At 50.4% G+C, this 26,694-nt stretch overlaps 1 protein-coding gene and 1 long non-coding RNA gene across 7 annotated transcripts; one reads left to right on the forward strand and one right to left on the reverse strand.

Moving 5' to 3' along the window:
- Positions 1-3: 3 nt before the first annotated feature.
- On the reverse strand, positions 4-17,842 carry LOC116447984. 6 transcript variants are annotated; one of them, XR_004241777.1, is made up of 6 exons: positions 17,714-17,842; positions 17,163-17,240; positions 2,063-2,187; positions 1,472-1,667; positions 865-1,321; positions 4-129 (listed from the first exon to the last, which is right to left on the reverse strand). XR_004241777.1 is itself a non-coding variant. In XM_032117847.1 (5 exons), the coding sequence occupies exons 1-4, from the start codon at positions 5,298-5,300 to the stop codon at positions 1,581-1,583; spliced, it is 495 nt and encodes a 164-aa protein (XP_031973738.1). In that variant the 5' UTR covers positions 5,301-5,924; the 3' UTR covers positions 1,100-1,321; positions 1,472-1,580. The 6 variants fall into 6 exon arrangements, 2 of the variants coding, with proteins under 2 accessions (XP_031973738.1, XP_031973737.1); XR_004241776.1 differs by lacking the exons at positions 17,163-17,240; positions 17,714-17,842 and adding exons at positions 3,484-3,589; positions 4,412-4,426; XR_004241775.1 differs by lacking the exons at positions 17,163-17,240; positions 17,714-17,842 and adding an exon at positions 3,484-4,354.
- A 1,370-nt stretch (positions 17,843-19,212) lies between these two features.
- On the forward strand, positions 19,213-20,004 carry LOC116448389. The gene is made up of 2 exons (XR_004241923.1): positions 19,213-19,642; positions 19,739-20,004. It is a non-coding gene; the product is annotated as an uncharacterized LOC116448389 (long non-coding RNA).
- The last annotated feature ends 6,690 nt before the right edge of the window (positions 20,005-26,694 follow it).

The following is a 26,694-nucleotide window of genomic DNA, read 5'->3' on the forward strand; positions in this document are numbered from 1 at the left end:
TCCGGGGGAGCCTCAACTTTCGGTGCAGCTCAGAAGCTGCACGCGCCTAAAGCATCCCCACGGGAACACGAAGCTTCCCTCGGGCATTTCGTTTCTTTATCCCAAATATTCTCCCCACTCAGCCACAATCTAGAAAGAACAAAAGGGAAAAGAAGGAAGACCAATTAATTCTGACATAAGGAGTCTTGACTATCCCGACACACTGCCACGTGAAAAAACATCCCTGCCCCTCTAACAAATCCCTCTGATACTGGCTCCATCCAGGATCAATTATTTAAACACTGTATTAAGGAGCGTAAGGACACAACGCTTGGAATTCTCAAAAACGGCTCAGCTCTCGGCTACTCCAAGCACTTTCCCACCCGGGAAGCTGAGCTGTCCCAGATTTAAACGCCACGTTTGATCCAAATCCGACAGAAATCTGATCTTGTTTGGCTACTGAGCTTTCCCAAAAGCTGCGCAGTCAAGCCTGGAAATCCTCACTGAAGCTTTGCCATGTCACATTGGGATTTACCCTTGGGAAAACCCCACTCTGAGCACTTGGGTTTCAAAAGGTTGCACCCGATGTTACAGACACAGAATTCCTGTGGGGTTTGGCATTTCCTGCACCTCCAAACATGTGAAAAGAATGAAGTGCAGAGTCCCAAGGCTCCATTATTGCCGTTCTCCTCACATCCCTCTCCTCAGCTGCACGTGGCTTTGTGCCTCCTCTGAAGGGCTGGAAAGGAATTTGGGAACCCCCCCCTCAGCTCCTTCGGTTTTCAGCCTTTTCTCTGAGGCGGCCCAAAAGGCGAAACAGGAAAAAAAACCCCAGAAGTGCACAAAATCCCAGCCCCTCCCAAGATGCAGCTCCTCACACCAAACCTTGGGAGAATCCCTGGTGCTTCCAACACCGCTGCAATCCCACCTGGAGCTGAGCCTACAGGGTGCTCTGCCTAATCCACATGCAAGCCTGGATAGCCCAAAGCCTGCGAGAAAAGAGGAGGCAAAGTGAAGGGGAGAAGGTGAAAAACGGAGTTTTGGGTTTTCCCCGTGTTTGCAACAGGATTTGAAGGGCAGGATGGAGAGGTTTTGTGGAAAAGAAGTACCAAAAGGCTGCTTCATTCCCAGCAATTAATTAGCGCTGCTCAGGTTGAATCCAAGAGGACAAATGCACCAGGATCAAACAGGAGCGGCCGACAGGATGGGTTATGACACAGATCTGTGAAGCTGGAGCCTTCTTTCTTCTCCAGGGCTCTCCCAGAAATTCTCCATGGCCGGACGTGCTCCCGCTCTCCCCGCTGGGGAGGATGGACTTGGATAGCCCGGCTGACTGGTGAGCCTGAAACAAGAAAGTGATGCAGTGATCCAAGTGTTTTTTCCAAGGAAATGACATATTCTCTGGACTTGGGATAACCCATATCCCATGGCCTTCTCCAGGAAGGGTCCCAGCTGGATATGGTCTCCCAGAAAGGATTCCATAGGTGCTCACCTTTTGCCTGGAGCTCGGCTGAAGTCCTCAGCAATGCCAGGGAATGTGGCCATTGGAGGCTTTGGGCAGATTTGGCTCATTTGCCTTTTTTAGGCTTTGTTTCCTTCTCTCAGCCTTCCCACTGGATTGTGGTCTCCGAGGAATACGTAAAATCCCATTGGATTCCTGCTCTTTTGGACATTTTTTGGTACCGTTCCTGTACAAAACGAGGCCCCCTGTTCGATGCTTTTCCCCACCGTTCCCCGGCAGTTTTATCTGCCACTGCATTCCCTGCGTTGCTTGGGCTCTTCCCAGGTCTCTGAGCTCCTTCACAAGGCAGGAGATCGATTTGGCCCAGGAACTAAACCCTCCCGAGGAATTGTCTGATGCCATCTCCACATTTGACAGCTGATCCTTGTGCTCAAGGATCCCTCTTTCTTCCCTCCAGCCAATTCCAAGGCTCATGCCCCCAGCTGGGATCAGTCCCCAGTCTGATCCCTGCACTCTTCCCTGCCAGGATCCTGCTCAGGAATCCATGGGCTACGAATGTAAGAATTAATTCTTCCCACCCCTGCCCACTTCTAATTCCAAAGGATTTGGTGTCTGCCTTACCCGGCTGGAGCCTGCTTCCAACTCTGTTCTTGCTGCTTCTGCTGCTTTCCATTTCCCAGGAATTCCACCGACGGAGCGACAGCGTTTTCCACCTCCTCCAGGATTCCCTCTGTTGCGTTTGGGTGCTGGAAGGATATCAAAACTTTATTCCTAGTGCTGGGCTCTGCATATGGCCGAGAAAATCCCGGCCTCCACACAGACCCAGATTCCAAACTTTTTGATACATTTTAGCAAACCGAGAAATTCACCTTCCCTGCTCCTTCTTAAGGGCATCCTTCTCTTCCCTTACCCGGCGGGCTCTCTCCCACTGGGGGTGGGTTTTCCCCTTCCCATGCTAATTAGTCCCTACTTCTAGGAGGTTTAGGTACCTTTCTTCCCTGCGAGGGATTTCTTAACACAGCTACCGAGGCTTTGGGAGTCTTCTTTATCTCCTACTTTCTGCAAAAAACACCCTGTGATCCACAAATGCCACAATCCAGACGCCCAACTTCAACAAGACATCCTTTTTACCTAAAAACACTCACTCTCAACTCTTAGATCTTTGGAAGTTTTACCCCCGCAAAATTCCTCTATCTTTCCACCACTGAATTCCTCAGTCCTGCTTCCAAGGATTTCTTGAATACCACGGGGCTTTTCTCAACATTTACCCCCACGACCTTCCCTACGTGCCCACTGCTCATCACCTCATTTTTCCCTCAATGTCTTCGTTCTCCACCCCAGAGAGTTTGTCAAGTGTTGCCCCCAAAATGTTCCCCATCTGTCCACTACTCAGTTCCCCATTTTGCCTCCAAAATATTCCTTCTGCCCCCTCCAGATTGCATCCACTTTTACCCCCAACATTTTACTTCCTCTACAATATTGATCAAACCTTTTCCATCCCAAAAATGTGCACTCTCTCCCTTAAACAGCACCTCAGCTTTTCCCTCAAAAACGCCCCAGAGAGAAACTCAGATTCAGCCCCCAAACTCCCATTTTCCTACACAAACAGTTCTTGTGGCCCCTCTCAATTCCCCCAGGCTTTCAGCTAAAGGAAGAACTGGAAGCCTATTCCCTCATCTCCGCCCCTGTTTTGCTTTCCCGGAAAACCTTGCGATCCCACGCTTTCTCCAAGAGATCTGCTGGGAGTACTGCAAGGTTTGCTCTGTCAAGAGCGCATGGGGGGTTTACAGCACTTGTTCCTCTGCATCTTTACCCTTTCATCAGCTTTCCCCTGGAACGGTGTTGTGGGAGAAGCTTGGAATTACCAGAAATGGATCAGGTTCACATTTTTTGCCCCACCAGTTTTTATCTGGTTTGAAATTCCTGGAATTACCCTCAAATTTGCCCTAGAACACTGCTGTGAAAGGATCAATGAGAAGAACAGCCTGAAAGCAGAAAACCACCTCCAGCAGCAGCCAGAATGATCCCATTTCTGTTCTTACCTGGTCCTGCCAGAGCTCCCAACTGCCATTCCCATTCCGAAACAAGAGCTATGGAAGACATTCCTGCTGTCCGTGAGGGTGAGGTGGCAATTCTGGATGGTCTTTGCTGTGGAACCAGACAACAAACAGAGTGTAAATGATCTTGGTGGTCCCTTCCAAGCCAAACCACCCCGTGATTCCATGCGTGGATCAGCACCTGTCCCAGCTCCACTCCAGAAACCTCCTCCCACTAACCCAGAACTTTCCTTTTGCTGCTCAACATCAGGGATTTGCTGCCGAGTGCCTCGGGCAGGGGACGCCTCAGCCTTCCCTGGGACCGCAGCATTCCCTGGGACCGCAGCATTCCCTGCGCTGCCTCAGCACTCCCCCTGCGCTGCTGTTCCACGCCGATCCCGTGGTCCAGCGCCTGTGCGGGCTGCAGTGCCGGGCTCTCCCCACAAGGCGGCAGCACCGGGAGCGAGCAGCCCCGGCCGGTCCCGCTGGCTCGGGGCAGCTGCGCCTTGAACCCGCCCTGAGCCGGCGGGGCCGTGAACACAGCGGGCACAAACCCCACCGGTGCCCTTTATTTCACCCTCAGAGGCACAGGATCGCAGCATTTCCTGGGCTGGAAGGGACCCGCAGGGAGCATCGAGTCCAAATCCTGGCCCTGCACCCCAAGAATCCCACCCTGTGCCCGAGAGCCTTGTCCAGACCCAAACTCTTCCCCCAAGATCCTGAAAACACAGAGGGGCTGGGAGAAGGATGACCATGGAGGATTTTTTAGATAGATCTCCTTGTACGATCGTTACATAATATTATTAGATAGTCCAGGAACCCATCCCTGTGCCTGGACACCCATCCCTGGGCCGGGGCAGCCATCCCTGGGCCGGAATACCGATCCCCCGCGGCCCCCACCGTCCGCTCGGGGCTGTCCCCGTTCCCCGCTCACCTCCGAGCCCGGAGCACCCGCGCCGGTGCCCCCGGCCCGGCCGCGCTGCTCGCCGGGCTCTCCGCCATTGCCGCTCCCGGCGAAGAAGGGCGGAAGTCACCGGGACCGCACCAATGTGGCGATTGCGTCAGTGGCTATTCGACCTTCTCAAGATGGCGGCCGGAAGGACCCCGCTCCGTCTATTTGGCTGCCTGAATGCTCCCTCACTGAGAGCTGCTGCGAGCTGAAATCCTCCCGGTCCCTCCTGCCGGGGAAAGCCTGCCTCCAGCTCCGGCTGCCCCCAGCTCTCACCTCCCGGCAAACAGCAGCTCCATCCTTGGTGGCTGCTCCCGGCTGCGGGCAGCCGCCGCCCTTCGGACAGGCCGATGGCTCGGGCAGCTCCGGTGTCTGCTCTTCCTCGATGCTTTTGCCTTTTCCTGCAGCTCCCCGGGCCGGAGGGAGCGGGGGGGCGGCGGGAGCGCGGCGAGGCGGCGGCGGCGGCGGCGGCGGGGGGGGGGGGGGGCGGAACGAGAGCCCGGCACGGCACCGCGGGGCGTGGGGACCTCTCGTGGGAGAGGCGCGGCGCGAGCGGTACGGAGGTGTCCCCGCCGATGCCTGCTGGCCGGCGCCCACGCGCCTCCCCCCCCCCCCCCACGCCGCTGACCCCACAGCCCGCGTCCGCACACCGGGAAACGCCGCGGAAAATCGCGCGGGCTAAAAAAGCGTCACTTACCGCCGTCCCGAGAGCGCCCAACTGCGCCTTCCTTTCCGAGCCGCCCCCTTGAGAGCGGCACGCGGGCGGCTCGATTCCGACCGCGCCCGCCCGGTGCTCCCCGCCCGGGTCGCGCTGCGACCGCGCCTCTGCTGCCCGGCAAAACCGGCCCCGCCGGGCCGCCCCCCGCCCTGTCATTCCTCGCGGTCGCCGCCCCGCACGGCGCCCACTCCTCTTCACCGCTCTGGCCCCGCTCACGCACGGCCGTGTCCCTCGGCGCTCCGAACCGCCCTTCGCCCCTCCCCTCCGCTGACAGACCCAGCCCCGCTCGCTCCCGCTCCTTGCCCTTGCCACGCTCGGCAGCCACCGAGGCCGCCGCCCTCTCGCCTCAGCCGGCACCGGGCGGCAGCAGCGCCGCCCAGCTCAGCCCGGGGGCAGGGACAGAGCAGAGGGAAAAGCCGGCTCTGGGCGCTCTGCAGCTCCTGCAGCCCGAGCGTCTCGGCTCCTGGGGCCAGGCACTTGCTTCCTTCCTTCCTACAGAAAAACGCCGGCTCGTTATTCTCAAAACTTGCTGATCTCTATTCCCAGCTTCTTATATTCCTGTATGCGACAGAGTAGAGAGAGAGGGCTGGCGCATTTCAAAATGAATTTACATCTAAATCAGTAGCATTTGCCTAGAGATGTAAAAATGAAGAACTTAACAGGTTTTGGTATTCTGCACACATCCCTCGCTGGGAGGAATGGTAAAAAGTTAAAAACAAATGAAATTTAAAAAGTAGGAAGTTAGAAACAAACAAAGAGGTAAAATACAAGAAACGAACGAATTTCTAAAGGTAGAAAGGTTGAAAGTTAAAAAGAAAGTTAGAAACAAAAAAAAAAATTAGAAACAAAGTTAGAAAGGTAGAAATTTAGAAACAAAGTCAGAAAGGCAAGTGTTGAGCCTTTGACAGGGTACCACCCTTCCTTCTCGGACCAGGGTGAAAGAGCAGAGGAGGCTGCTGTTCTGCTGAGTTCTTTATTTCACGGTCTCACAGCTGTCTTGAAGGCAGAGTTCGAATGGGGTTACATGATAAAGCCAAGCAGCAGCAGCAGGCAAAACCAGCTTCTTCTATATGCTCCATAGACTATATTTTTTTTTACAGAAGTGTGGATTCTATTTGTTAATTGACCAGTAAGATTAACACACCATTCTAGTTTTCTTTTTCTTAACCCAGCCTGGTCTAATTCTAACACTTGTAAGCCTCACACAAGTGTCACATCTGTATTACACAGATTTGCACATACAGTTCCTATCAGCTCTTATTGTTTATGTGAACACTCCATCTAAAACATGTGAACAGTCTAATTCGATCGAGATTTTGTCTAAAGTAAAGAATTCTGTGAAAAGGTAACACTGCTGCAGCAAGAGCTGTGTTTAAGATCTCTGCTACAGCTTTTTCATGTTTAAGGCACTTAGCATCTATTTCTACTAAAAGTTAAAAATCTGTCCAAAGGTTTGAATTCAAACCTAGTGCTTTGGCTTCCCTCTGGGCCTGAGGCCAGAGCAGCCTTCACTCTAACAAGAAGGTTAGAAACAAAGTTAGAAAGGTAAAAGTTAGAAAGTAAAAAACAAATTTAGAAAGGCACAAAGTTAGAAATGTAGAGTGTTAGAAACAAAGTTAGAAAGGTAAAAATGGGGAGAAAAACAAAGGTATAAAGTTTCAAAGTTCCACACAAACAAAGGCAGAAAGGGACAAATCTAGAAAGGTAGAAACAAACAAAGAGAAAAAGTCAGATGTAGAAAGTTAGAAACTAACAAAGGTATTAATGAACAAAGGTAAAAAGAGAGAAAACTTAGGTGGTACAAAGTCATAGAAGTAGAAACAAAAAAGGTAGAAAGGCAGAAGGTCAGAAGGGTAGAAATGAACAAATGCAGAAAGGTAGAAACATAGAAATGAACAAAGGTAGAAACGTAGAAAGTTAGAAATGAAGAAAGATGGAAAGATAGAAAGTTCGAATGGTAGAAACAAACAAACGTATCAAGTCAGAAATTGAGAAAGGTAGAAAGCAACAAAGGTAGAAAAATAGAAAGGTAGAGAGTCAGAACCAAACAAAGGTAGAAAGTTAAAAAGGTAGAAATGAACAAAGGGAGGAAGTTGGAGAGGCAGAAAGTGCAGAGGCTGGCAGCAGCCATTCCAGCCTTAACGAGAGCCCTGAGTGGGAGAGCAACTTGTTCCATTGATCTTCACTTTGCTAAGCGCCTTCTGCTCTCTTGGCAAAGATGCAGAGCAGGCAAATGGCTACAGGTAGAAGCACCAGGTGTGACTGTTCTTCCTTCACCTCCCAGAAAGCTGGGGGGTTTCATGTCTGAGTCAGTGGCCTAGAAGGGGCAGAAAGTCTGCCCTGACAAGTGTGTGGGCATGGAGCTGTTTTGTCTTTCCCTGTGCCCATTGCCAAAACTCTCTTAAAACTTTCCCAAAATAGAAACACAAAGCCTGGGGCAGATCGTGCCTGAAGAAAGAGTGGTCTCTTGTTTTTTTTCAAGCTGCTACAGAAACAACCTGAGGTAGAAAGGTAAAAATGAACAAAGGAGGGAAGGTGAGAAAGATAGTTCAAAAGTCAAAGTCAGAAAGAAAAAAAGAAAGTCAAAGTCAGAGTCAGAGAGAAAGAAAGAAAGTCAGAGAGAAAGAAAGAAAAAGAAAAATAGAGAGAAAAAGGAATAGAGAAACAGAAGAAGAGGGTTTGAGAGAAAAAGAAATCGAGTTTAAAAGAGAATTAGTGTTGAAGAGAAAAAGAGAAACTGAGAAATAGAGTGACAGAGACATCCAGAAACAGTTAAACAGCAAGAAAAAGATAAAGAGTTAGAAAAAGTCAAGTGAGGAATAGACTGAAAAGTAAAGCAAAGCAGAGCAGCAAAGCAAGAAATACGACAAAAAAATTACTAAACCACACCAAAGGAAGAGAGCAACCACAAGGGGGGAGGGGGGGTATCTTTATTAGGGTTTATTCAACTTGATTGAACGAGGGTTTTTTATTTACACTTCAGCAAAGCAAGTGGAAACAACAATGTACACAAGCACAAGTACAATCCATATGCACACTGGTCAAAGTCCAACTGACATACAGAGCAATATGTGCAAGTGCAGCAGCAAACACGAACACAGAGCAACACAAGCCAACCCCCTATCAGTACAATGTAACAATTGTTCTATTTCTGGAAAATTTAGGACATTTTATTGTTCCAGGAAACCCAAAACAACAGCAGCACCTGGAGAAGAAAACACTCATCCACCACACACCTCCTTCAGCTGACACACAAACCCACCCTCGCTCTCGTCTCGAGAGCACCCCATGGGAACGCGGTTCCCGGGAGCCCCAAAATCATCCCGCCTGACAAATCCCCGGCACGGTCGGCACCCAAACCCTGGCGATGAACGGCACCTCACAGACCGGCCGGGTCCCACATAAAAAAAGTCCAGTGAGGAGGGAAAAAATCCCCAGCCAGCGCAGCTGGGTTGTTTTTACTCTAAGTTTAAAAAGTAGCTGAAAGGCAAAACTCCCACACACAAGGTCAGAACCATTCCACACCCGCACTCTTCTCGCAGGCAGACAGACACAGTCACACACACACACACACAGTCACACACCCTTCAGCTTACACCCTGACTGCAGCCCTTACTCAAAACATTCCAGCCAGGAAGATGCTCCGACACAGCTTCTGGATGCCGCTCCTCGACGTCGAACGGCGCGCGCCGGGAAAATCGGCAGCGTCGGTGACCGCGGAGATCCGAAGCCGCCTCGGGGACCTGCGAGACAACGGGAGGCGGTCAACGAGACGCCGAGGGCTGGGAGCTATTCCCACACCGGGCCCGTAAGTCTTCTGCCCAAAAACCCACAGAAAAGAGGTGAACCACTAAGTTTGATAACTCTTCCACTTAACCGTGACCCTACGTGCCGGGGCAGGGCAGCTCAAACCCAGAAAGCACACAGGGAAGTGTTTCACCATGTACAGCCCCGTGAAACAGAGTGGGCCGAGAGGCAAGAACTAAAACGCAGGGGAAAGCAGGGATTAGATACAATAAAATGTCGGTAGGGCCTTTTTTAAGCTGAACCTAAGTCGATCACTACATCAACTCAAGCTGAACTCTATGTTCACTTCCAAAGACATATGTCTTTTCAAATCCAGATTTGCAATTTTAGGAAAACAGGAGCTGCGCGCTCAACATACCTGGACTCCTGGCCAGTGGACGGGTGTGACAGAGCCCCAGGTCACAAAAAAGAAAAGCAAAACACGTGACCACATACCCTTGTACAAGAAACAATATCCAAGTGAGACCAGCTTGGAGCAAGTCTGGATCATTCCCTAAGGGTTACCAGGAGGGTTTCTCTGGTCTTTCTCTGCAATGGGACTCCCCAGCTCAAGTACAGAGCAGGATGACAGTAACGTTTTAGGGTAACTGCTGTTGTATCCCTTCCTAATCCCTACTAGAATACATAATAATGATTTGATGCATTGCCTTTCGACCTTGATTGCTGTTACTGCTTCTTATCCATGTAGTTCATTCTTCTTACTTGCTTATCATCCATATAATAAATAAGCCTATCCCAAAAGAAGTCACTCTTTTGTTCTGATCACTTCACTAACAGCACTAACTGGCAAAAGAATACTTCCCTTCCTCTGGCAAAGAGTTCTCCTTCTCATCCAGGTGCCTGTGGCTGAAACTGGAATTCCACCTCCAAAATGCCCCATGTCCAAGGTTAATAATTGCCAAGGAAATTCCCCACCGATCATAAGCAATCACCTATAACTTCTCCTCTGGAATCGTTACTGCTTTGGCTTTCTGTGGAAGTGTTTCCAACATCCATTGAGGCTTCAGGGGCTTGCTCGGGTTGCTTATGGCTCACCCTGACAGGCCCAAGCCAACTCCAAGTACCCAGAATTTCAGGGCAATATTGATGCAGTTTCTAAATGCTCCCCTTCCCTGCAAGTCAGTCCTTCACTGCACATCCAGGGAGCGGATTTACTCCGTCCTTTGTACTCAAGAGCACCTCTCCAGCACAAATCCCACCTCTCGCAGACACAAACCAAACAGAAACCTACTGCAGGTGTTTGCATTGAAAGTACAATTCTTAGTACATCTGGCTACATGATTAAAACACGTGCATGCATTGATGTCATAGAGGGAAAGCTTTTCAGCGGAGAAAACAGCCATTTTGGTAGCATCCTTGGATACACCTTCAGAAAAAGCAGAATTAGCACCAATTCCTAAGACTCCTGCTGAGGAATCCAGCCTTCCTTGGGACACCCAATGCAGCAGACACTGAAAAAGGAGGGAAAAAGCCAAGCTTGGAGTGGAAAAATAGAACATAAATACACCAGCCTTTCAAAAACCTTCACATTGCAATAGTGGGAAACAGTCACATTTACTCTTTCCTTGCTTTTTGCGATTACACAAATATGAAATAGAAACATGTTACACAGAATGCAGAGCCAGGATTTTACAGGTGTTTATTTTGGCAGCCTGAATGAAAAACGCCTCTTCCCAACACTAACACCCAGCCCCGTTTAAATCCATACTTAGCCCAGGGGCAGGGCATATCCCCCCTCTCCCTACCACAGGCGGCTGGTGCAGACAGGAGAGACAACCCAGGCGGGCAAGGCCCAGCAGGTATCATCTCCTGGCACCAAAAGGTCTGCCAGCTTAAGAGTTGTGGGAAGAGATAAAAAACCAAAGGTGACCAAAAGGCCTGGTTTCACACTGTAAAAGTAGTACAGGTTGTCAAGGAGGCAGAAGTCTCTGACACGCTCCCTGGGAACGGGCAAGACATATTCTCCCTGAAGCCCGGACGCAACTTCGTGGTCATTTTTCCAGAAATTGAGGGAGAGGATTTCAATGCGTGCCCCTTCAACCATTTGGTGGTAAGGAACATTGGATCCTAAGTTCTGCTATTGCTTAGCTAGCTGAAAATTTAATGGTACATTTAACCCTGTGCATATAATACTAGTGGTCCCTTTTGTCTTACTCCTGTGTAGTAATAGTCTCTTTTAAGTCTCATGTCTGTTAGTTTTGTGTCCATTCACTAAATAATTCATTCTATAATAGACCAAATCGGCCATCATTAAAGAACTTACGAATGAGAGCGGCTCTTGGCGTGCTGGCCACCTCCGTAACGTGACTGCCTGCTACCAGAGGCCTGGGCTAAAGGCAGGGACTTCTTTAAACCCACATCATCCATTCATTACATTCTGGAGTAGTCAAATGAATATTATGAATGAATATTATGAAAAGAGGGGAACGTGTTGCCCCTGTGCAGTCAGCTAAAAATACCTCTGCTGCTGCTACACAAACCGGCTGCTTGCAAGCACAACACAGCCGTGCAGACGCAAGCATCCCAGCCTCTGCAGAGGCAGATCTTAAGGCGTTTAAGACCGCTGCCGAAAGAAACTCCAAATGTACTAAGAAATTGTTTAGGAGAGAGACAGGTAACTGCCTGGAGTTTCCAAGTGCCAAAACCTGCTTCCGAGTGGCAGGGGGGGAAAGCGGCAATTCAAACGCCTCACAAATAAAAACCAAATCAACCAACCCATCAACCTAACAACACTCCTTTACAGCAAGCAAAGGCCACACATCCTAAGGGCTAGATGACCCATCAGCCAGCTTCCCCACATTCCTGCATTTCAACAGCTTCTGATTGCCCCTTGTACTCCCTACAAAAGCCAAAAACTAAACTCAAGTTTTAGAAAAATAAAATTAGAATTGGTGAAACTAACTCTAATAAAAAGTGTTATCTCTTACATGGCTAAAATCTGTTGGGATATCATTAAGAAGCAGTATATTTAGAATGCATTCTACTCACAACTCTTCTGCTTGACTAATCAAAGAGGCAAGCAGAAGCCAGCGTTTAAAAATTGATTCTCAAAACCGAATCCTAACACAAAACCCTGTCCCTACAACCGTCCCAAATGCATTCACACACAAATAAAGGGCAGTTTGTAGGAGTGGCTGCCTTCAGCAAAATACCAAATTCCCTCTCGAAGGTGAAACTCCTGAAAACTGATAACCAGTGAATCAAACTGTAACTACAAAAGCAGATGCTCTATCTACTCCCCACCAAAAAGAAATGTTCCTGGATTTTTCTGCGATAGCCACAGAGTTCGCTCAGATGCTTTAACTTCCCTTTAGAAAATTCTGTTCCTATATGTGAATTACCTCTGTGTGTGGGTGTGGCAATCAAGAGAACCACTTCAGGAGATACACATTAGCACTGCTAAAGAAAGAGAGACCACAGAAACTCCTCCTGCCTGAGGGAGAGACTAAACCAGTTCCCTTTGTCCCTCAACCCCCCAAGCTCTGCCTGCTTGCAAAGACGAGATTTAAATACCAAAGGCCAAGCCAATCCTGGTGATATTGCACCCTACAGCAAAATTGGTTCTAATGAATACTCCTGCATTTCTAGAAATACAGGGCAATAGCTCGAAATGTTGAAACAAGAGCACAAGTGATAAAAGAAAGACTAGGACGTGTACCAGCCAAAGAATTACAAGCTACAGCACTGGTAGTAAAAAGAAAGACAAACTAATGTTTGACTAATTTTGTATGGTTATCTGGGCTGGTGCCACACGGTGATTGTACCGCTGAAAGTGTTAGAGTGGCAAGTGAATGAAAAAGAGAAGTTCCAGCAAGAAAAAGCTTCAATGGTTGTCTCAATTCTGAGCCATAGAAGTCCAGTTCTACCTGACCCAGACCTTACAAGCCTATTGTAACAACAAAATGGATTCGCTGGCAAAAATCAGAAAGATAAAAAGTAATCCACAGCACTGACATCAATTTGGTAAATGGTCGCATTATAAGTTAAGCCATACTAGAAACCTTATTTTTGCAGCACAAAGAAAAGACTAACCATTGACCAAAAAGGTGTGTAAAATACTTCTATACAGCGCTCCCAGTGCCAGCTGAAACTTAGATCGAGCCATCCAAACCTAGCACCATCCTACACATCAAAAGATAACAAAACACGCTGGTCAGCACAGCAGATAAGCTGTCTTGAACCTCTGAACCATCTACCAGTTACAAGTGATTACCAGGAGATGCAGGCATGCTGATACAGATCCTGATAGTTCAAGACTTAGCCACTGGTTTTCCAGCCCCCCTGTCCTAAACTGTACAAAGCGACACCCTTGCCTCTGGGCGAGCTCAGCTTTGCACTGAAGCAAAGCAAATTTCTCACTGAAGCCTCACAAAGCGCTCCTCCACTGCCCCCCGCCTGACAGCAGCGAGCGCAGCGCTGAGTCTGCAGCCAGAGGGCAGAGACGGAACCGCTGCCGCAGCTCTCTGGGGGAAACGCGCCCGCTGTTGCTCAAGTTCCACAGCTGTGATTTCTCCAGTCACCTTGAATGCCCAAGCACACCCTCACCGGACAAAAGCCAGGCACCGGGCCGAGGGGGACCCGGCGGCGCCCGAGCCCCGCGCACGGAGCGCACGCAGCGGGCGGCACGGCCGGGGCCGGCTCGGCTCCGCACGGCTCGGAGCGGCGCGGCTCCGTCGGGCCCTGTCGGCAGCCCAGCCCCCAAACTGCCATTCCTCCTCAGAAATTCCCCGGGGGCCGGGAGCGCTCCCGCGCAAGACATTCGGTGCCGGGGCACGGCCAGAAGCGCCCTCAAATGCAGCGGCACGGCCCCACCTAAACCCTTCAAATGCTGGAAAAGCTGGAGTTTCCTTCAATTTAACCCCTGCAACTGAGGCAACGGGGGCCGTTTACCTCCATTTAAGCCAATACAATGGCAAATAAAGGGGTTCTCCCCTTCAATTTAATCCTCTGACATATCAGAAGGACAGGGGCTTTCCTCAAATCTCTCAAATGATGGGAAAAGGGCGATTTTTACCTCAATGGAAACCCTTAAAAAACAGGGACAACGGAGCTTCCCCCTCAACGTAAACCTCAGGACGATGAAAACGGAGGGGGAGGGGGTTGGAGGGGGTGTTACCCTCAATTCAAACCCATAAAATGGAAACACCCGTGCCTTCCCCTTCCATTTCAAATGGAACACGGGGATTCCCGGTCAATTGATACCCCTAGCACCGCAGAAAAGGCAGGTTTTCCTTCAATCAATACCCTTAAAATCATAAGTGAAGGGGGTTCTCAACCAGTTCAAACACAGACAATAAGGGAAGAGGAGCTTCTGCCCTCAATTTAAACTCCTTCTGTCCTCGTAACTTGGATTTTCCAAGTCCCCTCCCCTCATCCAAACAGCCTCTGCAAGCTTGGGGGGGTCACAGCATGCACTCCAGGGGACCTGGAGGAACAAGAAAATAGAAGCAGAAGCTCCTTATTTTACAGGTGGGCATTCCACCCCCAGGAAGGCCCAAGTTATCCAGGGACCTTCCCAGACCACTTCCCGGATCCCATCAGGGTGGACTGCAGTGAAAGACGGCACGAACCCTGTTTGCAAACACGTGCACCCCTACGTGCGTACGCAGGGTTTATTTCAGAACCGTGGGGCTGTGACGGAAAGCAGCCATGCGGCCCTTTGGTCCCTATCGCAATACAGCAACAACAAAGTATGAAATGATCACTTAAAGAAACATAGAAGGGAAGAGAAAGTTTTACTACTTGTGCAAGTTGTGTCAGGGAGGGCCATTAGCAGGAGAAGAGGCACCATCTCTCCTTGCAGCATTTCCCTCTTACCCCCTTCAAAGCCCCATTTGCAGCCTCCAGGCAGCGAGAGTTCACCCCCCCTCCCCGTCTCATGCGCACGGGCCATTCCACACCCAAAACCTTCCCCGGACCCGGCCCAGCACCCTGGCCCTCCACAAGTGGGCAACTCTCAGAGCCATCACTCAGCAATAGTCCAGCGTCTCCCAGGGGCTTGAGCCAAACAGTTGCAGCAGCCTGGAACTCCCTGGGAAGAGGAACACACGAGTTTTGCACCCACACAACGGAGCAGCTGCCCTGGCCCAGCTCTGCCTCCTCTGCCAGCAGCAGGGTAGGTGTAGCTCTCACCCACCTGGTTTCGTTCCAAACCTAATAACAAAGGAATGATTTCTTTTGACCTTCATTATTAGGATTCCACCAAGAGCCAGTGTTTGGAAAATGATCCTCTCCCGGCCCCTGCTGGATCCCGGGAGCAGGGATTCTTTCCCTCTTTCCCCATGGTGTCCCCCCTGCCCTGCCCCCTTTTCAGGCTTTGTTCCACAGCTTTTGCTTCCAATCCTTGGATCCTTTCCCTCACTCCAGGAGCTCCCAGCAGCTCCACACCCACTTTTCTCCCATCCTCACCATTTCTCCAAGAATGGAGCTGTGCATTTCAATTCCCTTCTCTTTTCTCCAACAATTCCCACCAATCCAGACCTAAAGCTGACACAAGGAACACTCAGTGCCCACAAATGCAAATCCAGGCCTGGCCATCCCTAAACCAGCAACCCCGAACACACAATCCCGGACCATCTGCATTAATTCAAAGCTAACATTTAGGACACAGTTCAGGCTGCAGCACAACGTCAGTGCAGACAAATGCTCCACAGGAACTGTGGGATTTCCTGCTCTTCCTGCAGTGGCATTTATGGCTGAGCAGCTCAGAACAAGGCCTGAGCACGCAGGACTGGAGAATAAACACCCAGCAACAACCCCTGTGCTTGGCAGGGGCCTGGGGCATCTCAGTCCAGGCTACTGGCTTCTTTTCCTTTTCTTCACTGCAATTAACCTGTAACAGGGACTTCTGAATCCATCCATACAATGAGACACATTTCCTGAAACAGATCCTCCATATAAACAGGAACAGAAAAGCTCACTGCGACATTCAGAAACCCTTCAGCAAAGCATTTGCAAAAGCAAAAGTAGTGTGGGATTACCTGGAGTGCCAGGGTGTGGGGTATGCCCAGCCACTCCCCTGGAGGGATCTCTGCTGAGATAAGAGATTTCGCAATCGCCCAGCAGAACTCCCTGGAAAGGCAACCACTTCTTTGGTCACATCGAGAAAAGACAGACCCACAGTCCTTTAGGAGACCCCATGCAGATCCTTCGTAACCCACTGGCCTGTGCCCGTCCCAAATCCTCTGTAACCCATTGGTCCTTTACCCATCCCCTGTACCCCTATAAAAGCAAGCCCTCTGGCCCCTGTGGCTCAGAGAGGGTTCTCGTCCCTGGCTTTCCCCTTTGTCGGAGGGGACCCACAATAAAGCTACCTCTGTGCGGAACCAGCCACACGAACCTCTCTCGTCTCTCTCTCTGGTCTGGCTTGGCCTGGAGGCTGCCCTGCAGAGCTGAGCTGGAATCACGAGCTGATCATCACTAAAGAGCTGACAGTCTCTGCAAGGGCCCTCCTGCCACCGGCTGAGGGAAGACACCAGGCCTCGGGAAGGCGATTCCTTTCGGGACCATCTCCCCGGACCGGTCACCTCTTCCTGGGTCAGAGCCGCTGACCCCATCCCCAGCTGTTATACCAGGGAACCGAAGTGAAGGGGGGAAACCGGTCCACGGCAAACAGCTGCCACTGCTTCACACTCCAGTCGCTCTGCAAGCGCAGCTTCCCTGGAATTTCACCCTCAGCATCTCTTCCAAGCTCAACAGGGGAACAAACAGGTACTCCAACATCTCTTTCCTTTGTTCTTTGGGCAGCACAGACCCCCCAGGAGGAACTGAAATCCAAGGGCAGATCTAAACATGGGATTCCTGCTTGCCACTCTCTCCACCTTTTCTCCAGCTTTTCCCTGGGCTGGGAAACAAAAGAAAACCAACATTTAAAAACCAGCCTTGAGGTGTCTTGAGGATGCCCAGGCCCGGGAGAAAGCCCTTCCCACCACCCTCTTGGCCTCTTCCCACTCTGAGGATCTGCAGAAATGCACATCCAAATCCAAGTCAGGCAGCCTGGGATGTTTTCTGCACACCAAACGCCACAGCTCTGAGCACCAGGAGCCTGAAGATGCTCTGGATTGCAATTCACAGCCTCAGTGAGCCCTGTACGAGACAGCCAAGTCGTTTGTGTGCAGAGAAAACAAAAGTTGCAATTTTTAATAGTTAGACTATCTGTGGGAGTTACTGGCTGCTTACAGCAGCAAGCTTCAAATAGCCTCCCATACTTACGGATTTATCAGAAACAGCAGTTTCAGGTTCCTTTCTTCAGGAGCCCAATTCCAAATGGGAAACTTCTCACGAGTGCTCCTGAGAGAGTCAAGCGGAACTTCAGGAGCTCAGGAAAGCGACTCCCTCCCCTGAGTCCTGTCTCACCTGCCCGAGCACCCACACTGCTCTTATACCACCTCTCTCCCTGCTTTCCACGTTCATTTAAATGTAAGAAACCTGCACGTTCTCGCTCCAGCACCAGCCGCGTCTTCCCTGCGCCCGCACGCTGCCGCCCCTGCTCAGGCGCTGCTCCCCTCGGTTCCGCTGCCCCTTGCCACGGGGCCGAGGTGGGACAAACTCCAGGTTTTGTTTCCCAGGAAAGGCTCTGCAGGGAGGTCCCGCCGTGCCGCCCGCAAGCCCCGGCCCCAGCCCCGCAGCTCCTCCCCGGCTCCGCGCCCGCGCCGCCTTCAGCCCGCGCAGCCCCCGCCGCCCGCTCCCGCCCGGCTCTGCTCCGGGGCCACCCCCCCTCGGGTCTTTTCCCGGCACACGCCGCGTCGCCGTTCTCCGCTCACCTTCAACCTCGCTGCAGCCACAGCAACAGCCGCCCTCCTCCATTGTCACCACAACCCTCGCCCGCCGCTGCCGCGGCCGGGACCCGCGCCTGGCGCTTCCAAGCCGCTCCCGGGCACCGCGGCGGCCCCGCACGGCCGGGCCGGCCCCGCGGAACGGCGCCCGCCGAGCACCGCACTGCGCGCGTAAAGCCAGTGCGCATGCGCAGCGCTGCCCGGCTCCGCCCCGCCCTTACACCCGCCAGGACGCGTCAGCGCGTCACTGCGCATGCGCTGCCCTTTGCACAACACTGCGCATGCTCAGCGGTGCCAGCGCCGCGTGACACAGCGCAGCGGCTGGGCCGGGGCTCCTCCCCTCCCCGGGACCCCGCGGCGGGGAGACGGGCCTTGGAAACATCTGAATGCCACACAAGAAAACATGGATTTTCATTTTAAAAAGTGATTTTATTTTCTATTTCTCCAGAGTTCCTAGCAGAATGTCCATATTACTGAAGGAAAACCATACAGATCAGACAAGCTTATCCATCAGTAGTGAAACATGCCCTTCACACTGTGGTCGCACCTGTCCTTTGGAGCTCCACCACAGTCCTGGTGCTTCATCTTTGCACTGACAGAGAAAACTGCATGGTTTAAAGAGTGCTGAGATAAAGAAAGATACATTAGGAGGGCCACAAATATAAAATAAGTTAGAATAATCTGTAAAAGTTTCTTTTCATATACAGAATAACTTTTCTGGGGGTGATTTTAATTTTTTTTTAATTGACAGTCTGTACACAGATAAATCTTTCACCAGAAATCGTTTAAAAATGCTGGTTCTACAAGGAAAAAGAAGCCACTAAACAACCCATCAGTCTCCTGCAAACTCACAAGCCTGTCCTCCTCAGTCATGGGTGCCAATCTTTGGGACCAGCCCTGCCCCAGGAGTGACACTCTGCTGCTGATGAGTTCAGGGCCCCCAGAGTACGGAAGAACTAATCACCACCTTGCCAACTAAATCAGAGCACTGAGTGCCCTGTCCAGTCCTTTTCTGAACAGCTCCACCACCTCCCCGGTCCCTTCCACTGCCTGACCATCCTTTCCATGAAGAAATTCTTCCTAATGTCCAGCCTGAACCACCTCTGGTCCTCTCGCTTGTTACCTGGGAGAAGAGGCCACTCCACAACCTGGCTACAACATCCTTGCAGGCAGACAACCCACAGATCGTTTGCAAGCGTGTTCTAGAATATGTTGTGAATAAGTCACTCAGACACTTCACTGAGTGTGGTATTTTCACACCCCTGGCCTGCTGATCTTCCATAACAGGAAAAGTTTTCCATGAAAGAAAAGACTGAGCCTTTAAGAAATCAGAGTTATGCACTCAGCAGTCCTGTTTTGAGCTCTTCTGCCCAGGGATGCCGAGCTCCAAAATCCTGACTTACAAAGAACATGTCGATGAAAAGGAACTCGCTCACAAGGTGGGTAACGTACCAAGGAGATGCATGTTCAGGTAGGGTTATCTACGCTTTTAGGATGTCAGATTTGTTTTGCCTCCTTGCTGTACTACTCTATAACCTAAGGCAAGAAACTTAGCTTTAAAATGAAGACTATTACATTTCTAACCTCTCCCCGCCATTAGTCACCATAAGAACAGAGATAAGAATTAACAAATTGTGCTGCTTCCAAAGTCTTGTACAAAAATAGATCACTATGTCCTTCAGGCAGTCTCAAAAATCTGCAAATTCTTCTTTCACCTCTCGATTTCAACAGGTACGGTCAGGTCCCATTCCCACGGCTTGTGACACAGTCAAAATCACAGATGAATGAAGATCGTATTCACTTTCCTTGGAATTGCTATTTGGAGTCCATTCCATTTTCATTCTCATTGTTTGGATTTCTTTACATTTTCTCTTTTTTGTCCAAAGGAAATGCATTGGCAGTGCAAACATCAAGTAGGTATGATTAGGCCCCTGTCCACCCCCCTTCCCCAAACAGCAAGTGATCACCCTGGTATTGCCAAAAGGCCTCACAAGGTGTTATTTGCACACACAGGACTCCACTGTCATGTTGGGCTACACCTTCAGAACCACATTTTTGTTTTTGTCGAAGAATAAGATACTAAGAGAAGATATTTTGTCAGGAACACAGCAAGGCTCAGGAATGCCGGGGACGACTCCGACAGCTCTCACAGTGCTCTGGATGGTGGCATGGTTGGATGGCTTCATGGCCTGCAAGATAAAGATATGGCAGACCACGTTACTGCACCCGCATTGCAATGGACTCATGCACTCTACAATAAAATTGCTTTGTTGAAGGGCCCTGCAGAGACCCCTCAGCTGGAACATCTGTTTGCCCTCCACTCTTGCCATTAGCCATTGTAGCTGGCCCGAGCCAGCAGCAGGGAATATGAATCTCGGCTGGCTCGTTTGGCCCCCAGATGCCAGAGTCCATCCACTGCATTCAGCTCCCTGCTGGGGATAGAACCTCGGGCTCCCTGTGGGATTTGCCTGCCCAAGGGGTACCTATAGGTCAAGGTGGTCTCTCCTGATTGATTTAAGTTACACATGGGCTGCAATTCGGTCTTACAGCTCACCTGGCTGGGAAGGAGGCAGTTCACATGTTGACAGGCTGTGTTGGTAGGGGAGCCAAAGAAACAACTCATGGGCTGGGAAGTTTGAGCAGCGGAACACAAGTGCATCAGGAAAAAACCAAAAGTGGATAAAATGCATGTGAAGGAGAGAACGGGAGCGCCTCAGGCCATGATGCCAATTGTTCCTCCTAGTGCTTGTGCAAGGCTCTGCTGTTTTGTTCCTCCTTCCATGCCGATCACTTCTCGTCCACGGTGTACATCTGTAGCCAGTGGCTGAGGAACTGAGCCTCCAAGACAGTTATACCTCATACTAAAGTGACACTTGCAGTGGCATATAGCAGATCACGCTTCACAGGCAAGAGGGAAGGTCAACAAATGCTTTTTCTCCTGGCACATCTCTCAGTCCGAACTGCAGGTAGAAATGCTTCTCTTTAGCTGTGGACTCCACCACTTTGAGAGAATGTGCAGATCACTATTTTGTTTCGTCTAGTTTAGAGACTACAAAGGGAAGATGAAGGCCAGCTCTGTCTTTTTGTTCTAGGACTTTTTCTTTGGGAGCAGCTGCTGGATGTTTTGAAGGGGGTTTGGGATCTGTGTGAGTGAGAGGGTAGGATGGTACATAGAGCTTGAGAGAAAGTGCATATCTCCAGGGAGTTTGATGCAGTTCAGTGGGTGCGAGTTACATGTTGAGCAGCTGATTGCACTGAAAAGGTTCTAAAAGAAAGAGGCCGTGCTGGAATTGTCTTTTCTTTTGCAGCCTATAAACTGCACAGCCAACAATGAAAAGATGCCTTCTTCTTTCGCCGCTAGATGCAGGATCACATTCTGTCAGTCTCCAAGAGGCAGGATGCACAGCGGAGCTCTTCCACCAACTGCTCGCACACGACTGGGGCCGCGCCAGCGAAGCGCTTGGCTTTTTCCCCGGCACTGTCAGCGCTCATCGAAACAACCACACGATGGCGCTGACGACTTGCAAAAGAAGGCCAAGCACCTGGCGCTGCTCGAAACCGCCCCAAGGGCAGAGGCAAGTTGCAAACGTCCCTGCACTCCAATCAACAGCACATCAGGACAAAAAGATTTCCCTCATCTTCCCCTTCCAAGTGCAGACTCTTCTTTGCACCACACTCAAAGAGCAACACGAACTCCTTTGCCCTAACAAATCTTTTCCCTCTCGTGGAGTCCGGCCACCAACTTGAAACCATCTGGCAAAAACAGAGCTCAAAACAGTGCCAGCTGAGGAAGCTCTTGCTGCCTACAGCTTCAGCTGCACCCCTCAAACCAGCAGCACACAGGCTGCTCTCAGCACTTTCCTTCTCAGCTCTAGGTACCATCCTAAGCCTTCCCTCTCCCAGAGTCAGGATCTAAAGACAACGGCACCAGGGACTGCTCACACACTAAAGGTACTGGGATAACAAGCTTGGCATTTGCATTCCCACTGGTGGTTCAACAGCTCTAACCCAGAGAAGTGCCTGTTGGCAAAAGCTTTAAAATTCACTAAGAGCACTCAATGTGCGGATCCAAACTTGCTTTCTTTGCCAAAGAGAGGAACTATAAGCACATCTCAAAAGAAATGGCATCCTCTCCTCCAAAACACAAAACATCCAGGGACTGATCCCATATAAAGGTGCCAGAACACTGTTACTGGGCATTACCTGCCTGGAACACTAGATCAGCTGCACACCAAGACTCAGCATAGCTGAGTGTCCTGCCAAAATTTCAGGAAGTCACCTCTGAGAAGTGGAAACCACATGCCAAATTGAATCCTTCCAGAGACCACCTTCCAAAAATGGATACTGACTCCAAATTGTATGAATTGAGGCAGTGCTTGCACATCAAATATGACAGGACAGAAAGTTGCTGCTGCCCCACACCTCCACGAGGCAGCTTCTTACCTGCACCTCCAACGCTGCGGCTATGTGATTTCCTTCCCATGAAAAAGCATTGCCATTCTCGTTCAGGAACTTACCAGGTGAAAGTTTCATACCACCTCCAGTATTGCATACATCCAACAATTACTTCTACACAGAAGGGGCCAGGAGAGAAATTTCTTGCTAGACTACACCTCCCCATGGTACCTTAACATCTGCTCCAGCAACACTGGCACTATGTCCTTGCCTTCCCAAGGAAAGGCACTCCAAGTCACTTGGCCTTGCCTTGCCTTCAGTACCTTGCCTAGTTTCTCCTAGCCTACCCTTGCTTTGCTTCCTTTGCCTACGTCTGGTTTCCTTGCCCTACCTACAACTTGCTGGCTTTGCTTTGCCCTGCCCACCACTCTTTAGCTTGCCTTCCATGCAGGCAAGGCACTGCAAACCAAGTGTAGGCATTTCTAGGCAAGTCAAGAGAGAGGTAGACAAGGCCAGAACAGGGAGGGGAAAGCAAATGGAGGGGAGGGAGCCACCTGCTCAGCCCTCTTGTCAATGGCCCCTCCCATGGCCGGGCGAAGCCCCGCCTCACGCCTGAAGGGCTGAGCAGGAGATGGAGATGGAGCATGATGCTCAGGCGGGAGGGGCAGGCAGGCAGGGCACCTTCAGGCTGTCCCCTGCATGGAAATGCTGGGCATCTTGTCCTTCTATCCCCCTCCCCCCCCAGAATCACACCTTAGATCTTCTCCTCTGCACTGGAATTTTTCCAGTTATGACAGCATCTCACGCTTGGCCAGAGTGTGAGATGGGGCCACAACAGCTCATGATACCCCCTCCATGCCGACAACAGCTCCAGTGTGTGTTCTTCCTCTTTCACAGGTTAAGTTCCCATCGATTGACCAATCCATTGTTCCTCTCAAGGGTCAAATTCCCACCAGTTAGACAAGAAGATTTTCTTCATTGAGTTTTCTTCATTATCTGGTCGCATGCACAACAGGGGACCAAAGATGGCACGGCCTTAGGCACGACTTCAGGCCCTGACACAATTACAAAATGAACCTTTTTCTCTTTTTTAACACCTTCATTTCAGGAGCATAGAATTGGATAATGTGGAGCTTTGGAATCATCTATCTTTGTGTTCTGAAGTATCTCAAATGAGGACATTGGCCCCTAATAGAAAGTTTTCTAGGACTTCCTTGCTGGTAGCTTAGCTGGCTTTGCATGTCAGAGATTAAATTTCATGACAGTCCTTTCACTGGGCCAAAAGGGATGAACAACTTGAATTTTGGATCACCTAAGAGATTCCAGAGGCTCTGAGACTCTTCTATTTTTGTAAAACCCAGGTATTTTCCCTAAAAAAACCCCTTGTTCTTTGAGGGAATCTACATTAAACTTCCCAAGAAATGGAAGGCAGCCCAAGCCACTAAACAAGTGAAAATATTTCTATACTCTATTTTAAAGTCACAGTCCTTTAAGAACATCTGAGCAGAGCAGCCACTTTATTAGTGCAGGCAAAAATCCATCCACTTCTTGAGCTTTCGGCAACTCCCTATCTTGATTTTCAAGGACTGGGCACAGCCAACTAGACCTGGAAAATACAGGGCAGATTTGCGGTTGTACCTGTGCTCCCTGATTGATATTCTCATGTTTGGTGGCATTACTGGTGGATCCAGGAAACAGTTTCATCTCAAGCAGGGTCACAAAGCCTCAGCTTTTAAAAACATGCATGAAGGCCTGTGCTTGGGGATATCTCCCCCATGTGCAGGGAGCAGTGAGCTTATCCAAGGGAGGTAAACATGTAGCCCTTATGTCCTATTTCTCTCCACCCTTTATTCTGACTTTAAGTATGAGGAATTGAAGGGAAACATTCCCTCAGGAAGGGGACACGAGCTACCCCCATGCTATGGATGCTGTCAGCACCAGCCTGGGCTGAGGGAAGGTGGATGATGCTTTTGCCATTCATCTCCTCCTGCAGGAATCTTAACTTTTCACAATCACACACCTTTATGAGGTTTCTCACCAGTTGTATAGATTTGAGAAATCACTGTGTTCAAAGAGTGGATAGTGGCTGTTTGGGAGGGAGACGGGGGCTGCCCACAGGATCCAGAACTGCCCGGAGGATCCAAGGACTGCCCGGGAGATGCACAAGGTGCCGGGACGATCCAGGTGCTGCCCGGAGGATCCAGGAGCTGCTCGGAGGGTCCAAGACCTGCCCGGAGGATCCAGCCACTGCCCGGAGGATCCAGCCACTGCCCACGGGACGATCCAGGCGCTGCCCACGGGACGATCCAGGCGCTGCCCGGAGGATCCAGGTGCTTCCCACAAGACGATCCAGGCGCTGCCCACAGGACGATCCAGGCACTGCCCACAGGATGATCCAGGCGCTGCCCGGAGGATCCAGGTGCTTCCCACAAGACGATCCAGGCGCTGCCCACAGGACGATCCAGGCACTGCCCACAGGATGATCCAGGCGCTGCCCGGAGGATCCAGGTGCTTCCCACAAGACGATCCAGGCGCTGCCCACAGGATGATCCAGGCGCTTCCCACAAGACGATCCAGGCACTGCCCATGGGACGATCCAGGCACTGCCCACGGGATGATCCAGGCACTGCCCACAGGATGATCCAGGCGCTGCCCGGAGGATCCAGGTGCTTCCCACAAGACGATCCAGGCACTGCCCACGGGACGATCCAGGCGCTGCCTACGGGACGATCCAGGCGCTGCCCGGAGGATCCAGGTGCTGCCCACAAGACGATCCAGGCGCTGCCCACAGGATGATCCAGGCGCTGCCCGGAGGATCCAGGTGCTGCCCACAAGACGATCCAGGCGCTGCCCACAGGATGATCCAGGCGCTGCCCGGAGGATCCAGGTGCTGCCCACAGGACGATCCAGGTGCTGCCCACAGGACGCTGTCCCGCCCCCGCGGCCCTCAGGGCAGGAGGCGGGAACGGAGGAGCCTGAGGAGAGTGCGGGCGGCGGGAGGGGTTGGTTTCATTTGTCTTTGTTTCTTCACATTCAGGGGCTGTGAATCTCCTCATTTTTCCTTATACTCTAAGGCCAGGGAGTCCAGGCCGTGAAAACCACTTTGTGACAGAAACAACCACGTTCTACCAGTGTCCTGCGGGAAGGTGGGAATGGCAACAGGAATTTGCCCAGTGTGCTTTGCCTCAAGCACCTGTAACTGCACCTGTGCCCATAAAAGCAGCAGGCAGGGAGGTGAAATAGTCATAAGCATTTAAAGACTGACTCCTTTAGCCAGTGCCTCTATTAAGTTAAGCTTACAGTACCAGTTCATATTATTTCACATCTGGCCCTAAGGGGATCCTGACCACCATCACATCTCAAACCAGCTTCAGCCAAGACTTCACTGCAATTCAGAACATTCAGCAGTTCGTACCTTTTATAAGATGAATCAGTTCTGGTATTCTTAGACAAAAGATCCCACAAGGAGAAGGCACACTTTCAAGGGTTTTCAGTCTTTTACTTCTAATCACCTCAGAAAGGAAACCTTTTGAATTCAACTAAAGCCAAAGAGACACTGAAATACTCCAGCCCTTCATGGGTATTTGGTCTCCAAGATGGGAGGAAGTTTGGTCCAAGATAAAATGGCCTGAAATGCATCTGTTACGGACCTTGAGTGGACCTCATCACCAGCTGGTGGTTTCCATATAGGCTAACTCAGGCACAGGCAGATGGGGGAAGGCAGTGGGACTAGAGAACTGTCCTTTCTTCACATGATCCCTTCCCTGCGGGTTGTGTTGGGAAGCCTGTGCTGAGGGATGCCTTGGAACAGGACTTTTCCTGTTTAGAACACCTGGAAATCACCAGCAATGCCATATGGGCATACACAGGAGGAGGATTTCTCCTAAAGTATGCCCTCAAAGTGTTTGCAGGAGGTCTCTGATGAAAAGCTGCTGAGTACACCTGGAGCTTTCTAAATATTTCCAAATAAAACTCACACTGGTATTATATTTCCAAATAAAACTCTCTGCTATCGTTGACTGCAGCCAATGACTGCAGAGAGGTGGGCTTTGACTATTAAACCCCAGAGGGGAAAAAACCCCCATGTGTTAGTCTGTAACCTGTTTAACCTTCAGAGAAGCAAATACTGTTGTTCCCTCTTAAATGTGTTTCTTTATAAACTACAAAGTTGCTTTGGTCAGTTTGCTTTCAAGTACTTCTGTTAATCTGTCTATTAAGATAAAGTAGATGCACTAAGAGCCAAATATCAATTTACTTTATCATTTTTTCTCTCCTAGGAAATGCTCTCTGTCTTCTTGCTCTAGCTGCATGTTATAGGCCTCAAAGTTACCTGGAAAGAATAGATCGATGGCTCCAAAATGATTTTAGTGATCTTTTCTGTGCAAATTTAATTCTCTCAAGTATTACAGTCCTCACTCATTTCAAACATCAACATTTTCCCTCTCACACGCCTTTCTGTTTTCAATCCAGCCCTATAAGACCCCAGTATTTCATCTTGGAGGAATCGCCTTCTGTTCCATGGCTATGACAAAATTCTAACCTCCATAAATATATTAAATGTTATCCTTTGGATC

The sequence above is a fragment of the Corvus moneduloides genome, chromosome 9 (assembly GCF_009650955.1).
Source record: "Corvus moneduloides isolate bCorMon1 chromosome 9, bCorMon1.pri, whole genome shotgun sequence".
NCBI lineage: Eukaryota > Metazoa > Chordata > Aves > Passeriformes > Corvidae > Corvus > Corvus moneduloides.

Bases quoted from the DNA above. Each gene is read 5' to 3' on its own strand.
- LOC116447984 (XM_032117846.1), bottom strand. From the start codon at position 5,300: ATGACAGGGCGGGGGGCGGCCCGGCGGGGCCGGTTTTGCCGGGCAGCA. The intron at 3,590-5,123 runs GTAAGTGACGCT...CTGGTTCCACAG, and splicing joins TGGGCGCTCTCGGGACGGCG to CAAAGACCATCCAGAATTGC. The intron at 2,188-3,483 runs GTAAGAACAGAA...ATATCCTTCCAG, and splicing joins GGGAGCTCTGGCAGGACCAG to CACCCAAACGCAACAGAGGG.